Genomic DNA, 17,837 nt, shown 5'->3' with positions numbered 1-17,837 from the left:
AAGTCCCCTACAAAGAAAACCTTTGAGCAAACTGACTGGTCCAACTCATTTCTTATGAATTTGAGAGCTGACAAGAACGAGCTTACTGAACAAGAGGGGGCCTATATATTGTCGCAATGGACAGATCAAGACCTTGAAGATGACAAACTAAGCCTCTACTTCTCCATTAGACATTTTACATGACTAGTGCAGGTCATTTCTAACATATAGACATACGCCCCCATCCGGAAAAATGGGATTGTCAGGGCGTACTCTATCACATCGAACTAAATTGAAACCAACCATGGCCAGCTCTTCATCTAAGACTCCTGGTCGAAGCCAGGTTTGTGTCATGGAAATGAACGAGACCTGCCTATCTAAACTAGTTCCTCAAGAACCTTGATCTTTGTGCTATCTTTTTTGGAAATAAGACAATGCACATTCAAATAAAGCCCTTTTATGGGCAGAGAGCCTTCCGATGGACTAGAGCTATCAAATCTTTGACTAGGCTCTCTAACCTTAAAAAATCCTGTTTTGGACAAAAGCTAACCTTAGGTGGAGGATAAGAGAACTTTGAGGAGAGGGTAAAAGGGGAGGAGAAGAGAAGAAGAAACTCTGGCCGCCACCTGAGCATACGATCTAAAAATGCGTGGGGCTCATGGCGACCAGAGGGGGCTTAGGGCTACCAAGTTTGGGCAGAAAGAGGTTAAAGGAATTGAGGGTGAGGTTGTAGGAAAGGGAGGGGAACAAGGGGAGGGAAATAGGGAAGGAGAGAGGAAAGGGTGGTGGTAAGTCTGTTGAGAGACTTGACAATGAGGTTGAGACAACTGCTGTCTCTTCCTCCTAGTGCCACTGAGATGGGCCTTTGTGCATTTGAAATTGAGGCATACCTTGTGCCTCAAAGAATCTCATGCACATAAATGGGTGGAAAAAGCTACACCCTGCTTGGAACAGCCCTTCTCATTGAATTTGAGAAGGCCAAACTCTCTAAGTTTGGGACACCATTCTGGGTGAGCCTTTACACCTTTGCCTGCCTTTTTGCATTTCTGTCGTTTATGGACATCGCAAATTTCGAGAGCATTCTCTACTATGCTCTCTTTGACCTCTATGACCTTTTGACTACAGGGGCGTTTGAATCAAATCAAGAGTGTCAGTGCCTGTGTCCCTTTTGCCTACACTTGACTGGTTCATCCCCAGTCAAGTAGTGGCTGGGTGTGACCAACCCAAGCTATTAAAGCTTCCATAATGAAAGGCTTATTGATTGAGGACGGAGTTTTCCCATCCAAAACCAGCTCAAGACAATTCCTAGCCCCTTCAGAAAGTCCCTTCAACAAAGCTCCATGGTTATTGAAAGCAAGACTATTTAAGGGATCCTAATTGAAAATACTTAGACCTGAACAAAATATGGAAAAATATTCTGGAGGCTTCCTTCAGTTTCAAGAGAAAAACGTTAGAAATGAGCGAGCGGAAAATAAAAGATGAAAAGAGAAGAAGAAGAAGACAAAGAAGAAGACGAAGAGAGAAGACAGAGCCAAGAGAGCCAAAGAGAGAAACCAGCGCGTGTGAATGAGAACCAGCTGTAGAGCAGGTAAACACACACGTGCTAGGTGGAAACCAAGGAGGACGTACTCCCTGGGGACAGACAAGAAGAAGAGAATAGGTGATTTCGCTAGGTTGGGGCTACCAACAGAGAAGAAGAGATAAGAGTCGTCGACTACGATGACCTACTCTTGACTGACCAGCTAGCTAGCCTCAGCCAACAACACCAACTCGACTACAAGAACAAGCTAACATCAAGGAGATGGAATAGAACAAAGAAGGTTCTAGAACCCAATTTTTATTGAATAAAAAAGGAAACTAAACGGATTGTAAACAACAAAAAAAAATCGACTACATTTACAAGTACATGAAATGAACAAACCCTACAATATAACAAAATGAACTACTCCTTAAGCCAAAACTACATGAAATAACCTAGAATTGGGATAAAATATAATTGAACAGACGAAAAAAGTGAAATACGACATGAGCATAAAAAATAAAAGATATAAGACTAAACTACTAGAGATAGAAGAAATGAAAGCTAAAGAACAAAAGTGTCTTACCTTAAGCAGCCACGCGACCACTTACACAACACAACACACTCAGACCGGCCGTTTGAAAAGGATCAGGAACAACAAAAAAGTTGCGACTGCTCTCAACAAAAGACGGACCGAACTTCCGACGCAAATTCATTTTTTCCGAGTTTCGACTGATATTCGCCATTTATCTGGCTAGCTTAATGTCTTGGCTGATGCCCTGTCTCGGATTGGGGCACTTCTGGATACTGTCTCACCCCAATCCCTGGCCCAGGCTCAAGCGGCAGATCCAGAATTGGCCAAGGTTCGGACCTCCTTGACTGCCCTGAAGTTTGAGATGGGGCAGATGGAGCCCGACCAGCCCGATTAGGGTGGACCGAATTCGTTCACCCTTAGCTCCGCCTTATGAGCGGCCATATCCAGTTATCAAGCGTTCTCCCAAAACATTTGTGCTTGACATCAATGGCTAAGAGAATGTTGTCTCGGTCGACCGTCTCAAGCCGGCCAATATGACCGCTTCAAAACCCCCGCCAATTATTACCCGTGGTGGTCGTGTTGTCGCTCACCCTGTTCGTTTTCGACCCGGATGAATCCGGATCTGCAGAGAGAGATCTTACATACCTAAGAAAACAAACTAAGATTTTCAAAAACTACTCAATGTAAATTAGAAGCACATTTGGTTAGCTCTTGAATATAAATTATGATATCATCCTGTTTCACAACCGCTTCTAGTTATATGTGATTTAGTGGCCCAATTTTCATCAGTTTTTTAGCCCCAAAATGCCCCGTTATATGTTAATTCAATTTCCTAAAGAATTAATATCGATTTTCAATATCACAAAATACAAGAATTATTTTTCCTCTTGTACATAGTCTCACAACAGCTAAAAATGCTATAATAATATCACTTAAAAGACACACTAAAAGTGTAATCTTTGAAAATGTGTTTTAGCAATCATCATGTGTAACACTTAGTTATGCATTCAAATTGAATTCTGAAGACGGTACATACAACAACAATGTTATAGATTTGTGTCGTTTCTTGAAGACTTTGTTGAAACTGATTGAAAATAGCTTCTTTTAAGGCTTTCATTGACATTTGTGAAATTTTCAGTGACACACTCAAACTAAATGTACCTTGGGAACACTTTTAAAAATGAATTTTCAAAAAATCTGCTTTTTGAGGGTTTTAAGATATGGTTGTACCGGGTGTCGAGGATAAGAATTAGACACACAGTTTTTTTCTTTCCTAAAAATCCTTGAAATCTTCAAGGTTGCGTGAATTTTATATCATTTTCCTTGTCATTGTCCGCTCTTTTTCATTTATGTAAACAAAAATATCAAAAAAAATCAAAGCTGAAATCTATGAAAGCAAAAGAGAATCCATTGTAGCTTTGCTGTGTGGCGGGATATCACTTCTAAAGAAGTAAGTTGAACTTAAAGTGGCCGCCGGACAATTACAATGTCAAAAATCTGTTTTTGAATTAGCAAGGTGACCATAATCCCCCTCCTAGGAAACGCAAGAACACCAGCAGCAGTTAGATATCCAAGAATGGTAGGCTGGAATAAAAAGATGCATCAAGGCAGTGTTCCAAGCAAAGCAATGTGATGCATTGGATTTGGATCTCCAATCTGGTTGCCAAGAGGGATTTGAGACTTAATGCAGTATGCCTGAATTGAGGTTTTTCAAGTCTACAGTGATATCCCTGGAATAAGAAAAGTAGCATAAAACCGGCCCCTTATGTTTAGCACAAGACTTTGCTCCTGCTCATTCAGCCAAAAAGGACCATCTCCTACCTGGGATAATGAGTTAATGCCTGTTTTGGAGGCCTAAACTATGGCCCCCCAAATTCTCCAGATCTTAAAACTCTGGACTATGTTGTGTGGTCCTATGTTGAGAAAGAACTTGCAAAGAAGGCACCCTTTAACTAAAGTTCCTTGGCCGCCAATATTGATCTACCATTGGGAAAATTCTCTCCAGCCAAAAATCCGCACTTTTTGTCACTGTTTTCGGACCAGATTTGCAAAAGTCATTGCTAATCAAAAGGATGCATATTTCAAACTTAGCTTTAAATATAAAAATGTCAAAAAAATAACGTAAATTTTACGTAGTCTGAATCTATGTAACATGTTAGAATTTTAGCTCTCAAAATTACCTTTTAAGAAAATTTATGATGCCTTTTATGTGAAAAGTGACTAATTTGTCTAAATCTTAATCCTCGAACACCCGGTACAGAGGTTTTAACTTAATTTGAAAATTATGGCAAGAATAGGAAAAATAATCTTGTTCATTTTTGCGATGGTGAAAATCGATATTATATCTTTGGGAATTGAATTAACATATAACCGGGGGCATTTTGGGGTAAAACGATGAAATTTGGACCACTAAATCCCATGTAACTAAGTAGCGGTGAAATAGATGATATCGTAAATTACATTCAAGAGCTAACTAAGTGTGCTTCTAATTTACATTGAGTAGTTTTTTGAAAATCTTAGTTTGTTTTTTAGGTATGTAAGTTTTTTATGTGGACTAGAATTCCATAAAACAATAAAATTAAAGTTGTTCCCTATGATTTCTTGAGGTAGAAAAATGCCAAATTTGTGTTTGGGAATTTCTTTGGAAACTTGATAGGGCTTTTTTGAACACCGGATCAGGACCTTTCTTGAATTTGAAATGAAGTCCACAAGTAGGGAGGAGACTTTGGTGCAATGGTTAGCGCAGTTACCTGGTATGAGAGAGGTCCCCGGTTCGAAACTCCTCCCCGACCTTGCTTAAGGAAACTTTTAGACGCTAGCTACATCCACATACGAAGAACCTAAATTATTACGCGACTTGAAATTGCCTATCGGAATTTGGACATTGATGATGTGAATGGCTGGCTTTGCTGGCCGGGCAAGGGGCCCACCCCTCCGACCCTAGCACCCACCCACCCACCCCCTCACCGAAAACATACTTGCGTACAAGGTATTATTGAAGAAGGTCTAATTTGCGTTTAATGTATTAAGGGCTTCTTAAAGACCTACCTGTCCGAATATTGAAAAAATAGGATAATAAATGGGTAAGGTGCTTATGACTTTAAAAGAGGACTTTTTGAAATATCATATCCAAAATATGTCATAGCCAAAAGCTTGCAGTTTGACGGCATATTCGAAACCCTTATTCGGAATCACACAAGTAAGAACGTGCACCTTTTTTAACCAAATTGATTTAATATCTGTTCACCTTGAATGGGATAATGGTTATTCTTTTGAGTGTTGCAGATCTGACTAAATGCGCCATCCGGTCAAAATCACTTGATAGAGACAAAATGCCTCTCCTTCAAAGAACGTATACGTTATTCGTCTATGCGAGACAAAAACCATCTGCTGAATTTGCACATTTGAACAATAATACTTTTTATCTTCAACAACAATATCCAAAGTATCAGGGTGGTTGCTGTCATGGATCCCGATCACGTAAATCGTTTTTGCGGACGTCCTCTGTTCGTAGAAGTAGCTTTATGCCATAGGTTGATGTGAACGCGTCGGGCTAAGTTGTTCTCTTTTAACATATTATTTCTATGGATTTCAGACAAATCTAAGGTTTGTAGCTTCTCTTGCAGATCTGGCCCCGAATCAAAGGTTTGGACATATGGCCTTGTATAAAAGTCGCTAAATTGGCAACCAATACATTTCAGCCTCTGGATCTTCCTTAAACTCTGTATTCGGACTATAGGATGAATTGAATCTGGGTGTTTGGGCATTTGCTTGTTCAGATCGGGATTGTTACAATACAAATAAGATGTACTTGTTCGATCCGGACCCATTCCTCCAAAAGAGCGAAAAAACTTGGGTGATGGTACAAAAATTGGAATGGACAATGATAGACTTCTGAGAACTTGAAAGACATGACAGAATATGGAACTTTTCTTTTGTATTTGTGATATTGAAAATCGATATTAATTCTTTAGGAAAATTGAATTAACATATAACCGGGGCATTTTGGGGCTAAAAACGATGAAATTTGGGCCCTAAATTCCATATAACTAAGAAGCGGTGAAACAGATGATATCATAATTCATATTCAAAGAGCTAACCAAATGTGCTCCCAACTTACATTGAGTAGGTTTTTGAAAATTTTAGTTTTTATAATGTTTTTAGGTATGTAAGTTTTTTATGTGAGCTAGAATTTCATAAATCAATAAAAATCAATTGTTCCCCATGATTTTCTGAGGGAGAAAAATGCCAAGATGTGCTTGGGAATTTCCATCAAAACTTTAAAGGGTATTTTTACCACTGTGACCAGGTAGTATCATAACTTTTTATTGTAATTGTTCATACCTCGCAGTGTCAAGAGGACCTTAAAAGGGATAATTAGATAAAGGTTAGGGCAAATGAGGGATAAAAATGTGCTTGCTCTTAACAAGATTGAAGGTGCTTGTAGATTCAAATTTTGCTATACGGTACATGTAATTGCACTTTTTTTTATTTAAATTTCCTTTGTCACTTTCAGTTGGAAGACGTTGTACCCTGTATTCTAATACAGGGCACTAAGGTGGACTATTGGGACATTAAAAGGATAAGTCATGACTCATGATAAGGGTTCTTTAAAATTATGCATAAAAAAGGACCTGAATATGCAAATAAAGATGCGAAAACAGCCCAGGATTCAAAATAAGGATGCAAATAAACTTCAAAGATGCTTATTTTTGTTATGGCATACTGAGGTATCTTAAGCAATTTGTTAAGCTAGACACAAAAATTCTAATAGTAATATTCATGGTATTCTAACCCACATAAATAAGTTACATGCGAACGACTTTAAATACACAAATAAGTTCGAGTGTTAAAATGATATATAACTCAACAGAAGTTTCGATTTTTGAAACTTTATGTTTATTTCCAAAAAGACTATCAAGGAAGGTTTTGGAGGCACCTTCACACTCAGGACAAAGTTAAATTCGGCTTTGGTGGCAGCCAAATGAACAAGCAGAGTGATCAGATTTTTTTTGTGTTCTGTTTTTTGTTTTCAATATTGCAATTGACAAGAAAAGTTATATTTTCCAAATTTCATGCAATAAGCTGGTTCAGGTGTGGTGTGTAATCAGTAAGGTTATCAAAATTATTCAATATAAAGAACCTCAAAATGCAAGAAAAGATGCGATAAAACAAGCCCAGGATGTGAGAATGCAAGAATAAGGATGCAATAAACTTCAAAGATGCTTTATAGTGTTATGGCATACAAAGATATTTCAAGCGATTTGCTAAGATGGACCCATATTTTCTAATAATATGCTCTGATTCCAATGGATCAGTATCTAAACAATAATCTAAGACTTCAGTAACAATCAGGTGTTGTCAAGACAACATCTTTGACTTGTCGCCTTATGGTCGTTATAAAATAAACTCTGAGATGACAGCTGTCATGAATAACAGCTATCATGGATAACAGCTGTCAAGCTTTTTATAAATGAGTGAAAACTTGTCAGCTGTCTTTCATTCATTCGAAACGTGGGAAAACGGGAAAGTCATGGCATCTATAGGAGGTAAGAAGATTGTATGAAATACTTCAACCGCTCTTCAAGATATCATTACAAATGAAAAAATATTTGAAAATTAATTAACTTGTAGATGTACTATGCCTCGCTCCACAACCAATCATAGTGATTTTGCGTTGTATCCGACTTCAGAAATGAATTAACGAATTCACTCCGAAGATGAAATAATTCCTAAATACGATAATGGATTGCATTTAATTGGTCTATTTTCAGGCTTTCATTGTTTCCAATGCAAGATCTTGTTCAGGACTGTATATGCATTGAGAAGGCATCTCAAATGTCCTACCAGCCACAGTCTATGTAAAGACCCCATCCATGAACACATTTATATTCTGGAATACTTCTCGAGTATGGCCAGCGCTAAAACTTGGATACAGTCCAAAGAATTAGATAAGATGTTCTCTATTGGTGCAACAAGAGACAACTACACGATTTATAAGTGTCGTCACAGTTTAGCTTCAAAGCAAAGTGCTCCCTCTCTCTGAGAAGAAGAAAAGGATAAGGCCACAAGGAAGAAGACAAAGATCCCTTTTTACCCATGCAAGGCTCAACTAGTAATCGACTGTCAAAAGTTATGTTCCTGTCCAAGCACTACGGAAGGAGATATTTGTCAAAATCAAAACTTCAAATTTCGCATTAGGGGTTGCACCACCCATTGCCACGAATTAAACTCTAAGTACTATCGAATTTCGCAAACAACAAAAGATATAATTATATCGTTGTTGCGAACAGGAGTTCCCAAAAAGACGATACTCGAAGATTTTTGTGGGGAAGAATCGTATGAGAATGTTGATTTTAAGCTTGTCACCTTGCAAGACTTGACAAATCTTGACCGTATTTACGTTAACCATGGCGTTGACAAAAGCAAATCAGATGTAGAAAACATTTGTGCTTTAATGGAGAGATCGGATTTTAGAGCTTTTTCCTTCGAAGGACTTCACTTCAGCAGCATTCCGGACGAAATTGCCCCCAAACAATTATTTGGGTCTGATCGAGCATTTGTTATATATGCTTCCGATGACATGCTCAAACAATTTCGAAGTCATCCTGGTACTTTGTTCATCGATGGGACCCATGGAACAAACCGTTCCAATTACGTCTTGATATCAATTCTTGTGGCCGGTAATATGTTCCTTCAATCTTGGGGTGTGGGTTATTCTTGTGAAGGTTTTCTAGAGACCTTTTTACTTTAAGATCTATTTCTCATTTATTGTTGTAGATTCTAGGGGCGAGGGAACCCCTGTGATGCAAATTGTGGCGGAATCTGAGTGCAAAAATTCAATTAAGCCGGCTTTTGCATTACTCCAACGTCTAGCTCCAGATGCCGTTCCGAACGTCAAGGTCTTGATCACTGATTTGGCTCCAGGATTCTTCAATGCATGGATGGAGGTATTCCCGGGGAGCTCTGAAAGGAACATCAAATGTTCCTGGCACGTTCTTAACGCGTGGAAGCGAAAGCTCTTGCCAAATGATACTGAACTATATCAAATACTTTGTAGTTTGAGAACAGTTCCACTTGTTCAAGATTTTTGGATTCAATTTTATAAGCTCCAACATGATTAGGTAAGTTTATGTTTGCTTTTTGCGCTTTCAATAAAACAAGATTGTGTAAAAAATATTTCAACCATGTCCTGTCGTTTTAGGCAAACAAATCGAATGGATGGGGGTATTTCATTGACAATTATGGACCCACTGGCAAAATATCAAATCCAGAGGAATGGGCAAGGTGTTTTTCCAATGGCTCTATCGCCCACAATTTGATAATCGAACGGTACTACCTAATTTTATCTCGTTTTTATCACCATTTTAATTTGTGCCATTTTCATCATGGTTTTTGTACTTGATTATAATTGTTGATGAGAGTTATTCGTGCTTTTGCAGCTACCATCGTACAATCAAAGACTACGGGATGAGCAGAAAGAAGAGGATGGATGAAACGTGCTTCGACTTAACAAGAATTGATGGCTTTTATCGTCGCAAGCATGAATATATCAAACTAGGGATTAAAGGTGCTCACAAGCCTTCACGGATGCAGAAAAACTTTGAAGCTTTGCATCCTGAAGATGAAAACTTTATTGTAACCAACAATGAAGTAGGATTCGTGGTTCTAAGTGTGCGAAGTAATGTAGAATATGAAGTGAAACCCAATGAGATGGGATGTGTCCAAAAAAACTGCCTTGTACGTTGTTCGAGGTGTGCGAACCCCAAAGCTTGTGGTCATTCCTTTGTGTGCTCTTGTATGCAATATTCCTTGCGGAATGTTTGTCCACATTGCCATGTGGTGGCTAAGTGGGTTGGGCTTCACATGTCCGAGACGTCTGACGCCATACCTGACAAAGCTACAGAGGTAAAAAACATACTTGGACTTCCGGTCATCCTTCCGGTCATCCATGGTGTAAACACGTCCTCAGAAGCAAACTCTGACATTCTCACCAAGGTAACGACCTCAGAAGTGAACTTGGTCGTGCCGACCGAGACAACGTCCTTGGAAGTGGAAAGCAAATTGAATTCAAAGAACTTGGTAAGAAGAATATTGCCCCTTAGATATATCTTATGTTCATGTTCTTAAAAACTCGTGTTATTTTTAGGATCAGAGCAGGCGGTATGGAAAGGCGTTGGAAATAGTTTCTGAATGGAAGCGAAGCTTGGAGTCCGCCGAGAGCTTTGAAGACGCTCTGCCCTTGATTGAAAAAATCGAAAGATCCAACCATGACAGAAAGAGCAATATTTTCCCGCTGTTGGACAGAAAACGAAAGCGGGAGCGAACATCTTCCATTTTCCCTGCTCGAAAGCTTGTTAATGGCAACAGAGGAAGTGGAGGTACAGCCTCTTTAAGAAACTCCCCGATTCAAGATATGATTATTGAATGTTCAGCTGTTCAGATTGATGACCCATGTTGGATGTTCCTAGTAACACATCGTATGAAAGATGTCATTTACAATTTAGGCAAGACAACGGGCATTGACCAAAAGATATTTTTGAAAAAATACGAAACCGCAAGATTGATATGGAATTGTGCATTGTGCAAGGACGTGAGTGTAATTGCCCGAAATTTATCCGGTTATGTACAATGTGATATTTGTGATAAATGGTTCCATTGTGAGTGCGTTGGAGTTAAACATGAAAAACTGGAGGAGGAAAAGGACAGCCCTTGGTTTTGCTCAAATCATTCCCCTTAGAATATTGCTCTTTCCATTTGTTTTGTTTGCCATTTTTGAATACTTATGAATACAAAAATCTAAAAAAAAATGCGAATTTAATTCTGTTTCGTATAGAGGCTTTTGCGAAATGATTGTGAAATGGCGTTAATTTTTGTTGCTCAGCAAGTATTAATCAATTGAAACGAAGCGCACGAAAGGAGTTGAAAAAGGGACTTTTAACCAGACGAAGTGTTTAAAAAACGAAGGATTATGCACTCGTCAGTGGAGAAAAAGAGCAATTTAAAATTCGGCAAAATAAGATAATGGAGCTACAGAAGGCCACGTCAAATTAAGCCGCAGGCTCCACTCCTGCTGGTGCCCTTGCGTCAATTACTTTAAGTATCGGGTCAAGTACATCGTAGGTGTGATTCCTCACAGTACAAAAGAAAAATGGTTCTGATTCCTCAATCCCGAAACCTAATGCTACACAAGGCATGCAAATTCTACACCAGTCATTAAGACCGACCGCCCTTATGGACAATTCATACTTAATTCTTGAATATAATGTTATATTATCATATTCTATTCTAAGAGCATTCAGGATTATCCGTTTGTTGTGGTTAACAATCATGGATCGAAACCATAACAAACTGGAACAAGAAATAGGAATTGGTCTACCTCTAATCTAACATTAACTCGATCAGTCCCTAACAGTCGAGCCTTCAGGACAGTTTGACAGCTGTTATCCGTGACAGCTGTCATCTCAGAGTTCATTTTTTAAGGACCATAGTGTCTTGAAGTGGCCGATGAGAATCCCCTTTTTATTTACTTTTCCAGGTGAAGAACAACAGCTAACATTTGTGACGTAATGACAAGAATGAGAGTGGGAAATATGAACGGTGACAATCACACAGTTCCCTAGGAACAGACGGAGTTCATATAAAAAAGCTTCAAGCCTACTGCATGAATCAAGTTGACATAGAACCATTCACCCCTTNCTTGTTAATATAAGAAAACGACTCCAGCCGATGCCATTCATTGAAAGTCCTCATTGGGTTGCTGTTTGTGGGATTTTGTTTGATGAAATATGCTCATTCAACATTTTCCAGTTTGTTGTTCAATCGTTGTCCTAGGAATGAGATGGCAGGCGGGACCCTGAATTGTCAAGTGCAGACATGGGTCAGGGGCGCCAATGTCTTATTAAAATAGTGAAAATACAAATTTTGGGCCCAAACAAAATCAGTCAAAAGAAGCCTAAAATGCATATCAATGTAAAAAACGTACCAAAGATGCAAATGATGCAAATAAAGGTTCAGGATGCAGAAAGATGCAATTAAGAGCCCACGATGCAAACAATTGTTATTTGCGTAAGTTTGAGAACACTGGTAATCAGAAATGAAGGATTTTTTTTTTACGAAAACAAATTGCGTAAAAGAATTGCGCATGAAAATTTGCCTCAAAATGACGATATATCTGGACCAAGGCGACGTTCTAAGCGGAGTTAATTCATATTTAAAAATATGAATCGGGATGTATGAAAAACCGATATAAGTGAATAGACGATATAAGTGGCGACGATTTTTAGCGGGTTTCACTGTAATTACTTTTAGAAATTAAGATAAGGTATATTCAGCCGTTGCTTGGTTATATGGGATCTAATGGTCCGGTTTCTTTCGTTTTTTTTGGTTCTTGTTTGTTTTTTCACGGGCTTTTCTAACTGTTACAGAGAATGAAATCCCCAGTACTATTGAATTAAAAGATTGGTCAAGATTCACATAAGCTCGTTGAAGAATTCCTTGAGTAGGTTATCTCGAGATCCGGCCTTCTTCCAATCCTCATATTTTGAGTGATTGAATGCAAAAGATCGTTGAATCTCTTTTCAAGAATATCTTGGCCAGCTCTCCAAGTACAGTAAGGACATGGATACCGGCTCGCATGAGAGGTCATCCCACACAAAACGTTGGTCATTTTAAGATCACAGACCAATTGGAATTCAAAGGGAAGAGCGTTTAGTTGGGTACAGGAAAGGATCTCCGTGCACTAATTTCAAAGCACGGGCCGTTTCTAACATATCGTAGAATATAAGGCTTGACCAAAAAGGTGACCCTGGTTTGATCGGAGAAAATCAGGGTTACTTTTTGTGATTAACTAACGGGTTTTCGATTTTCCGCTAGTGATGGCGTATGCCATTGAAAATGTAAATTGGTAGCCCTACTTGTAACCTCCGGTGATTTTTTTTGTTTGATCCCCATCAGTATCTATTACCTCCCNTTTTTTTATCATTTGAATGTGATCAGTCCTTTGTGTGTTGCGGTGGGATGATTCGGCCAAACCCTTTGTTTCTACTCTCTGGAAATCCCGATAAACCCTGTTTACTGTATCTCTTCAAGCGGTCATTCATTTCACACCAGTATGCCACCTCTACCAAGTCGGGCAGAGTTCGGATTCGGCTCTCAATACAGTGATCCAGGTTCATCAATGACGTGATTCATGACATCCACGCGATGTAGGACCAAAGGTATGGCTACTCCAACAACTGGTGTAGCGTCCAAATTGTCAAAACTGACAATGAAGGGACAATAGGAAGGAAGATTGATCTCACAAAATGTCTGTGAAAGTCGATTACCGGTAGTTGGCCTATGGTCGTAAACACGGTTGACCACATGTTGTTAAGACTCTGTTCCTGAACTTTCAGATCGGCTATGACGTCTTGGGGCGGTTACACGAGGAATTTACCACTAGCAGCTTTTTGGTACATCGTTTCAGGTCCCTGGTCTTTTGAAGTGAGATTTCCAACAAATGGCCAACTTGACTCGTGGTGGGGTGTTACAAATGGCCTACTTGACTTGTTGTGACCTCTCGTTCGGAAGTACCTTCAAAAAATTTCAAGGACTTCAGAACGAGGGACCCCGCCACGGAAAAGGCTGTCTAATGATCACCTACACTTTGTATAGTTCTTTTGTAGAGCAGTAAGATTTTCCCAATGTTGTTCATTGTCTTTCGGCCAATAAAGAAGTTGTTTCAATTGTATTCTTTGGCTTGTCGACTGACGCTCTGTACAAATGCTTCAATAACGTCAACACGTGAAAAGTGTAAGAGCTTTTGCCGCTCTAAGATACATTTTCCACAATAAAAAGAACACTATTATAGCCAGGAGGTTGTTCAACGGCAATACTGTACTTCTCGATACAAAATATGCATTCATCTCAATAAATTACTGGATTCTTCTGCTTAATCCAAAAAAAATGTTTTCAGAGGCATGTAGCGTGAATGATGTTGTAAATTCTAAGGATCCATTAGTGGTTAAGAAAATGAAAAAAAAATAGGTAGCCAACTGCACCCCGAGGCTGTATGATAAATTGCCTTCTGACTGGAGGCGACTCTTTGTTACGTCTGACTTTGCCCTGTCGTTAACCTTTCATTTAGATGGGTATTTGTCCAAAATCCTTGACCATCCCGATGTATTCAAGGCTTCATAGATTGGCTAATTCCAATTCGTTTTTAGACCAAGTATGTTTTTTTGTACTTGACCATTCCTTGTCATGTTGTGCTTTTAATCAATCAGACATGACAATTTTTACAAAGAATGGCATTCTTTATATCGGTTACAAATCTCAGCAGTAAAAACCCCTCTAAAGGCTACGTATCCGGAACTTGGACATTGATATCTGGCCTGATTTTAACCGCTATTAGACCTATTCCTTCTTGGAGCACGAAAGAGTCCACAATTGTTTGTCGATGAACATCATTTGGGTGGAAGTTAGGGCAAAAAGTGCCACCCTGTGCAATATGTTTGACTTGATTATGCGTAGGTGATCCGCGGAGTAGGGCTGGCGTGTTCATCAGGACCAGGAAAAGGTTTCAGACTCCGCAGAATAACTGCATGAGTCTTGGGGATGGTCAATGGGAATGGCCTATTGCGGAATTAAACCGGGGCAAGCTCAGGTCTGTCGGTGAACAACGCCTGGGGACTGCTGTGGGCTCCAACTTAGATCGTAGCCACCTACGCGCCTTCTGGCCCCGCATGGAGGCGGAATCAACAAAGCTAACATTGATATCAAGGACAAAAAAGCAGGGCATAAGTCGTTCCTCAATAAAAGGAACGAATTAGTTACAGGTACATTAGTCAAAAATAGTGATTCGTTACACAGTCATTACCCGGAAAATGGAATGTCATTACTCGTGTTACATTTACTTTTACTAAATTTAGATATGAACAATATTTTATGGTATACCCCATATCTGAATATCAAGATCATCTTTCACTGGCAGACCGAAGACCAAGAAGAACCCAGGGTAGCTAATGTGCCACTCGCTTGCCGTGGATAATTTTGCCATTAAAGATGCTTTAGGGACCGGTGGAACCTGCTCCACTAAACCATTGGCCTGAGGATGAAACGATGTGGTCTTGTTGACCGAAAACCAAGGAATCGACTCCATTCACGCTAAAGAGAAGACTCGAACTGTCGACCTCAATCAGTGGTAATGATTTCCGGAATACTGAATCGACTAACCCAGCCACTCAACATGCATTGCCATAGTTTACACTTGTCATCGATCTCATGGGCACAACTTCAGCCATTGGAGGTCATCGATCCACCATCGTCAAATGATATCGAAGTCCATTGGATTGGGGGTAGGAGGCCCACGATAATCTAAAATGAAGATGGCCAAAGCGTACTGACTGTTGGATCAAAGTCCCGCAAAGGATGACGATTATGTCTCACTTTGCATCGTTGTACAGGTGCGAGTCAGGCATAAAAGTGTCTGTCTTTCTTCTTATTGAACCAAACGAAATGGTCTGAATTACGGGATGGACGAGCATTTTGACTAATTTTGACTTGTAATCGGAAGAGAGAGTGATGCTCCGGTATCGAGGCAATATCAAGCCCAAAAAGGCAGGATCAAAAGAAAGGAAAAGAATGTCACACCGCAGGGCTCACTATACTTCAGGGTGACAACTATTGCATTCTCAACACCATCCATCTCATGCCTATTTATTCACACTTCCTTGTTACACCACTTTCGACGAATTCCGTTAAACAATATTAATTACTGCTAAGTTATTTATTTATTATTCCCGTCCACAATCGAGTACATCATCCTAAGATGACATGGATAAATGATGTACAAGGGAATAATGATTGTTCCCGGAAGCGGTTTTTTATCAAATGCTGAAGAAAATGGGTATTATGATCTGGAAAAATCGCAAGTTGTTGGATTGCCCATTGTGTAGTCCGTCTGTCGGTCAGATGTCGACCAAATGCCAGCCTAATGCTTCGTAGAAGACGTCGTGAATCCATCACAAGTAGGCTCTCCAGCCTTGATCATCCTATCACCAAGGAATGCTCCAGTACCGAGGGCTGGTACAGCCCAGCTACAACCATGGGTGAAGAATGACCGGATACATGTTGAAGGGAGGAGAAAACAGGAAATTCTCGGTCATCGAGACGATCGTGTGATTGAAAAGAAAGAAATAATACAATCCCCAATAATCGTATGTCACAACATATGTCCGGTCAGACCAGTGTGGTCAGATGTTGCCACATGCCACACCCACACTGAGTGTCACACACCGCAGGAGAGGATTGATGGCAATTTGTGGTAGCCTGACGAAAGGAGCGTCAACCTGGAGCATTGGTAATGTGAAAATCCCTGTTAGCGGTCAGATGTCATACAGGCGCAACGGTTTTTACCCAAGAAACCGTCGCGTCCACCAAGGCCCCACACCACTCTTCCAGCCTGAGTGTGGAGAGGCGTAACCAACATTGCAAGAGAAAGTTAAAGATCAACGGGAGTCACATTTTTGGGCTCGAAGGAGAGCAGGACACCAATTTGAACCTCTCGGACAAGGGACCATTGGAACATTGCAAGTGATAGCAATCCCATCGTGAAGCTCTTGCTGGTATTTAGAATTGAGAACATTTTGATAGACGTGCTGGAGGTTGAGTCGATCCATTTTTGAATAAGAGCAGTGAAAGTCAACGCTTGGAGTCGGGACCGAGGAAGCCGTTGCAGAGTCAAGAGGACCTGGGAAGTGCATAGCATACATCATGAGCCAGCATAACGACGAGTTGAAAAGTCTCTGGAGCTGAGTACAAGTGCAACTTCTGAGTTACTACTCCGTCAATTCTTTCTGGACCTTACAATCCAATCGACCGACGTCATGCCTGTCTGGACTCCCGTTGGACAAGAATCACCCTCAATCAAAAAGTAGGATCAAACCATTTTCTGTCCATGTATGTTTTCCCTCTTCCATGGCCCCAGCAATTACCCCTCTTTTCGTTACCCGAGCAAGAACAGCTGATTGGTAATGTCATTTTTATGTAGAGCATTGAATAAGTAGATGGAACTGTAAACCGAAGTTCATCTTTGATTGCAAAAGAGTCCGGTTTGACTCTAAGTGTAGAGATCAGCATCGTTTGAATAGAATGCACAGTAGACTAGGATAGTGACCACATTTTGCAGGATAGTTAGCCTTGAAGATTGGCCAGGTATGCCAGACAACCGAGATTGGATCTGGGACCAATGGGGAGTTAGAGGGTAATCTAGCGATTTGTATCCTTAGTCATTTGATGATTGTTTGAGGCCCTGATAAAGGAAGCTTGAACTAATTGCTCGTACGTCACTCTGATTAGGGTATATAACCGAGGCCTTAAGATAGGTCTAAGAATTTAAAGCCCCATGTACTAGGTCTTCTCCATCTTTGCAGAGCTAATCAGGTATTTTTACCTAGTGCTTGGGTCAGGAGTTCCAATGTTCTCCGTCAACCACGGGAATTCAATAAGTCGGACCTTTCACCCCTGGCTGGTGGACTGGAAACATGAGAGATCCTCTTTTTTGTTGCCGCGAACCCGAGGAAACCTTTGATTCCCAGTGCATTTTTTTAAATCCCTTAACCCGGTCTTCATAGTGAAATTTACCCATCACATCTAGATGTAAGTAGCTGGTGAGGAACCGGCTTCGCGACCAAGAACACATAGAGTCTCTTTTTGGTTGCGCGCGAACCCGGGAATTTTTAGAATTCCCGCTGGATATAAATTTATTTCGATTTGCGATTTGTTGTGGTGTCACAAGAACGATTGACTTGTTTTGGAGAGGCA

At 40.1% G+C, this 17,837-nt stretch overlaps 1 protein-coding gene across 1 annotated transcript; it reads left to right on the top strand.

The window, feature by feature from the left end:
• The first annotated feature begins 7,137 nt into the window (after nucleotides 1-7,137).
• On the top strand, nucleotides 7,138-10,823 carry LOC131884112 (uncharacterized). Its single transcript, XM_059231774.1, has 5 exons — nucleotides 7,138-7,582; nucleotides 7,808-9,157; nucleotides 9,238-9,365; nucleotides 9,476-10,115; nucleotides 10,183-10,823. The coding sequence occupies exons 4-5, from the start codon at nucleotides 9,504-9,506 to the stop codon at nucleotides 10,771-10,773; spliced, it is 1,203 nt and encodes a 400-aa protein (XP_059087757.1). The 5' UTR covers nucleotides 7,138-7,582; nucleotides 7,808-9,157; nucleotides 9,238-9,365; nucleotides 9,476-9,503; the 3' UTR covers nucleotides 10,774-10,823.
• Nucleotides 10,824-17,837: the final 7,014 nt, after the last annotated feature.

The sequence above is a fragment of the Tigriopus californicus genome, chromosome 7 (genome assembly GCF_007210705.1).
Source record: "Tigriopus californicus strain San Diego chromosome 7, Tcal_SD_v2.1, whole genome shotgun sequence".
Taxonomy (NCBI): Eukaryota; Metazoa; Arthropoda; class Copepoda; order Harpacticoida; family Harpacticidae; genus Tigriopus; species Tigriopus californicus.
The sequence above is the reverse complement of the archived record's forward strand: the minus strand, read 5'-3'. Positions and strand labels throughout refer to the sequence as shown.

Excerpts from the sequence above, each read along its gene's own strand:
- LOC131884112 (XM_059231774.1), top strand. The coding sequence starts at position 9,504 with ATGAGCAGAAAGAAGAGGATGGATGAAACGTGCTTCGACTTAACAAGA. Across the intron at positions 10,116-10,182 it reads AATTGAATTCAAAGAACTTG|GATCAGAGCAGGCGGTATGG; the intron begins GTAAGAAGAATA and ends TGTTATTTTTAG.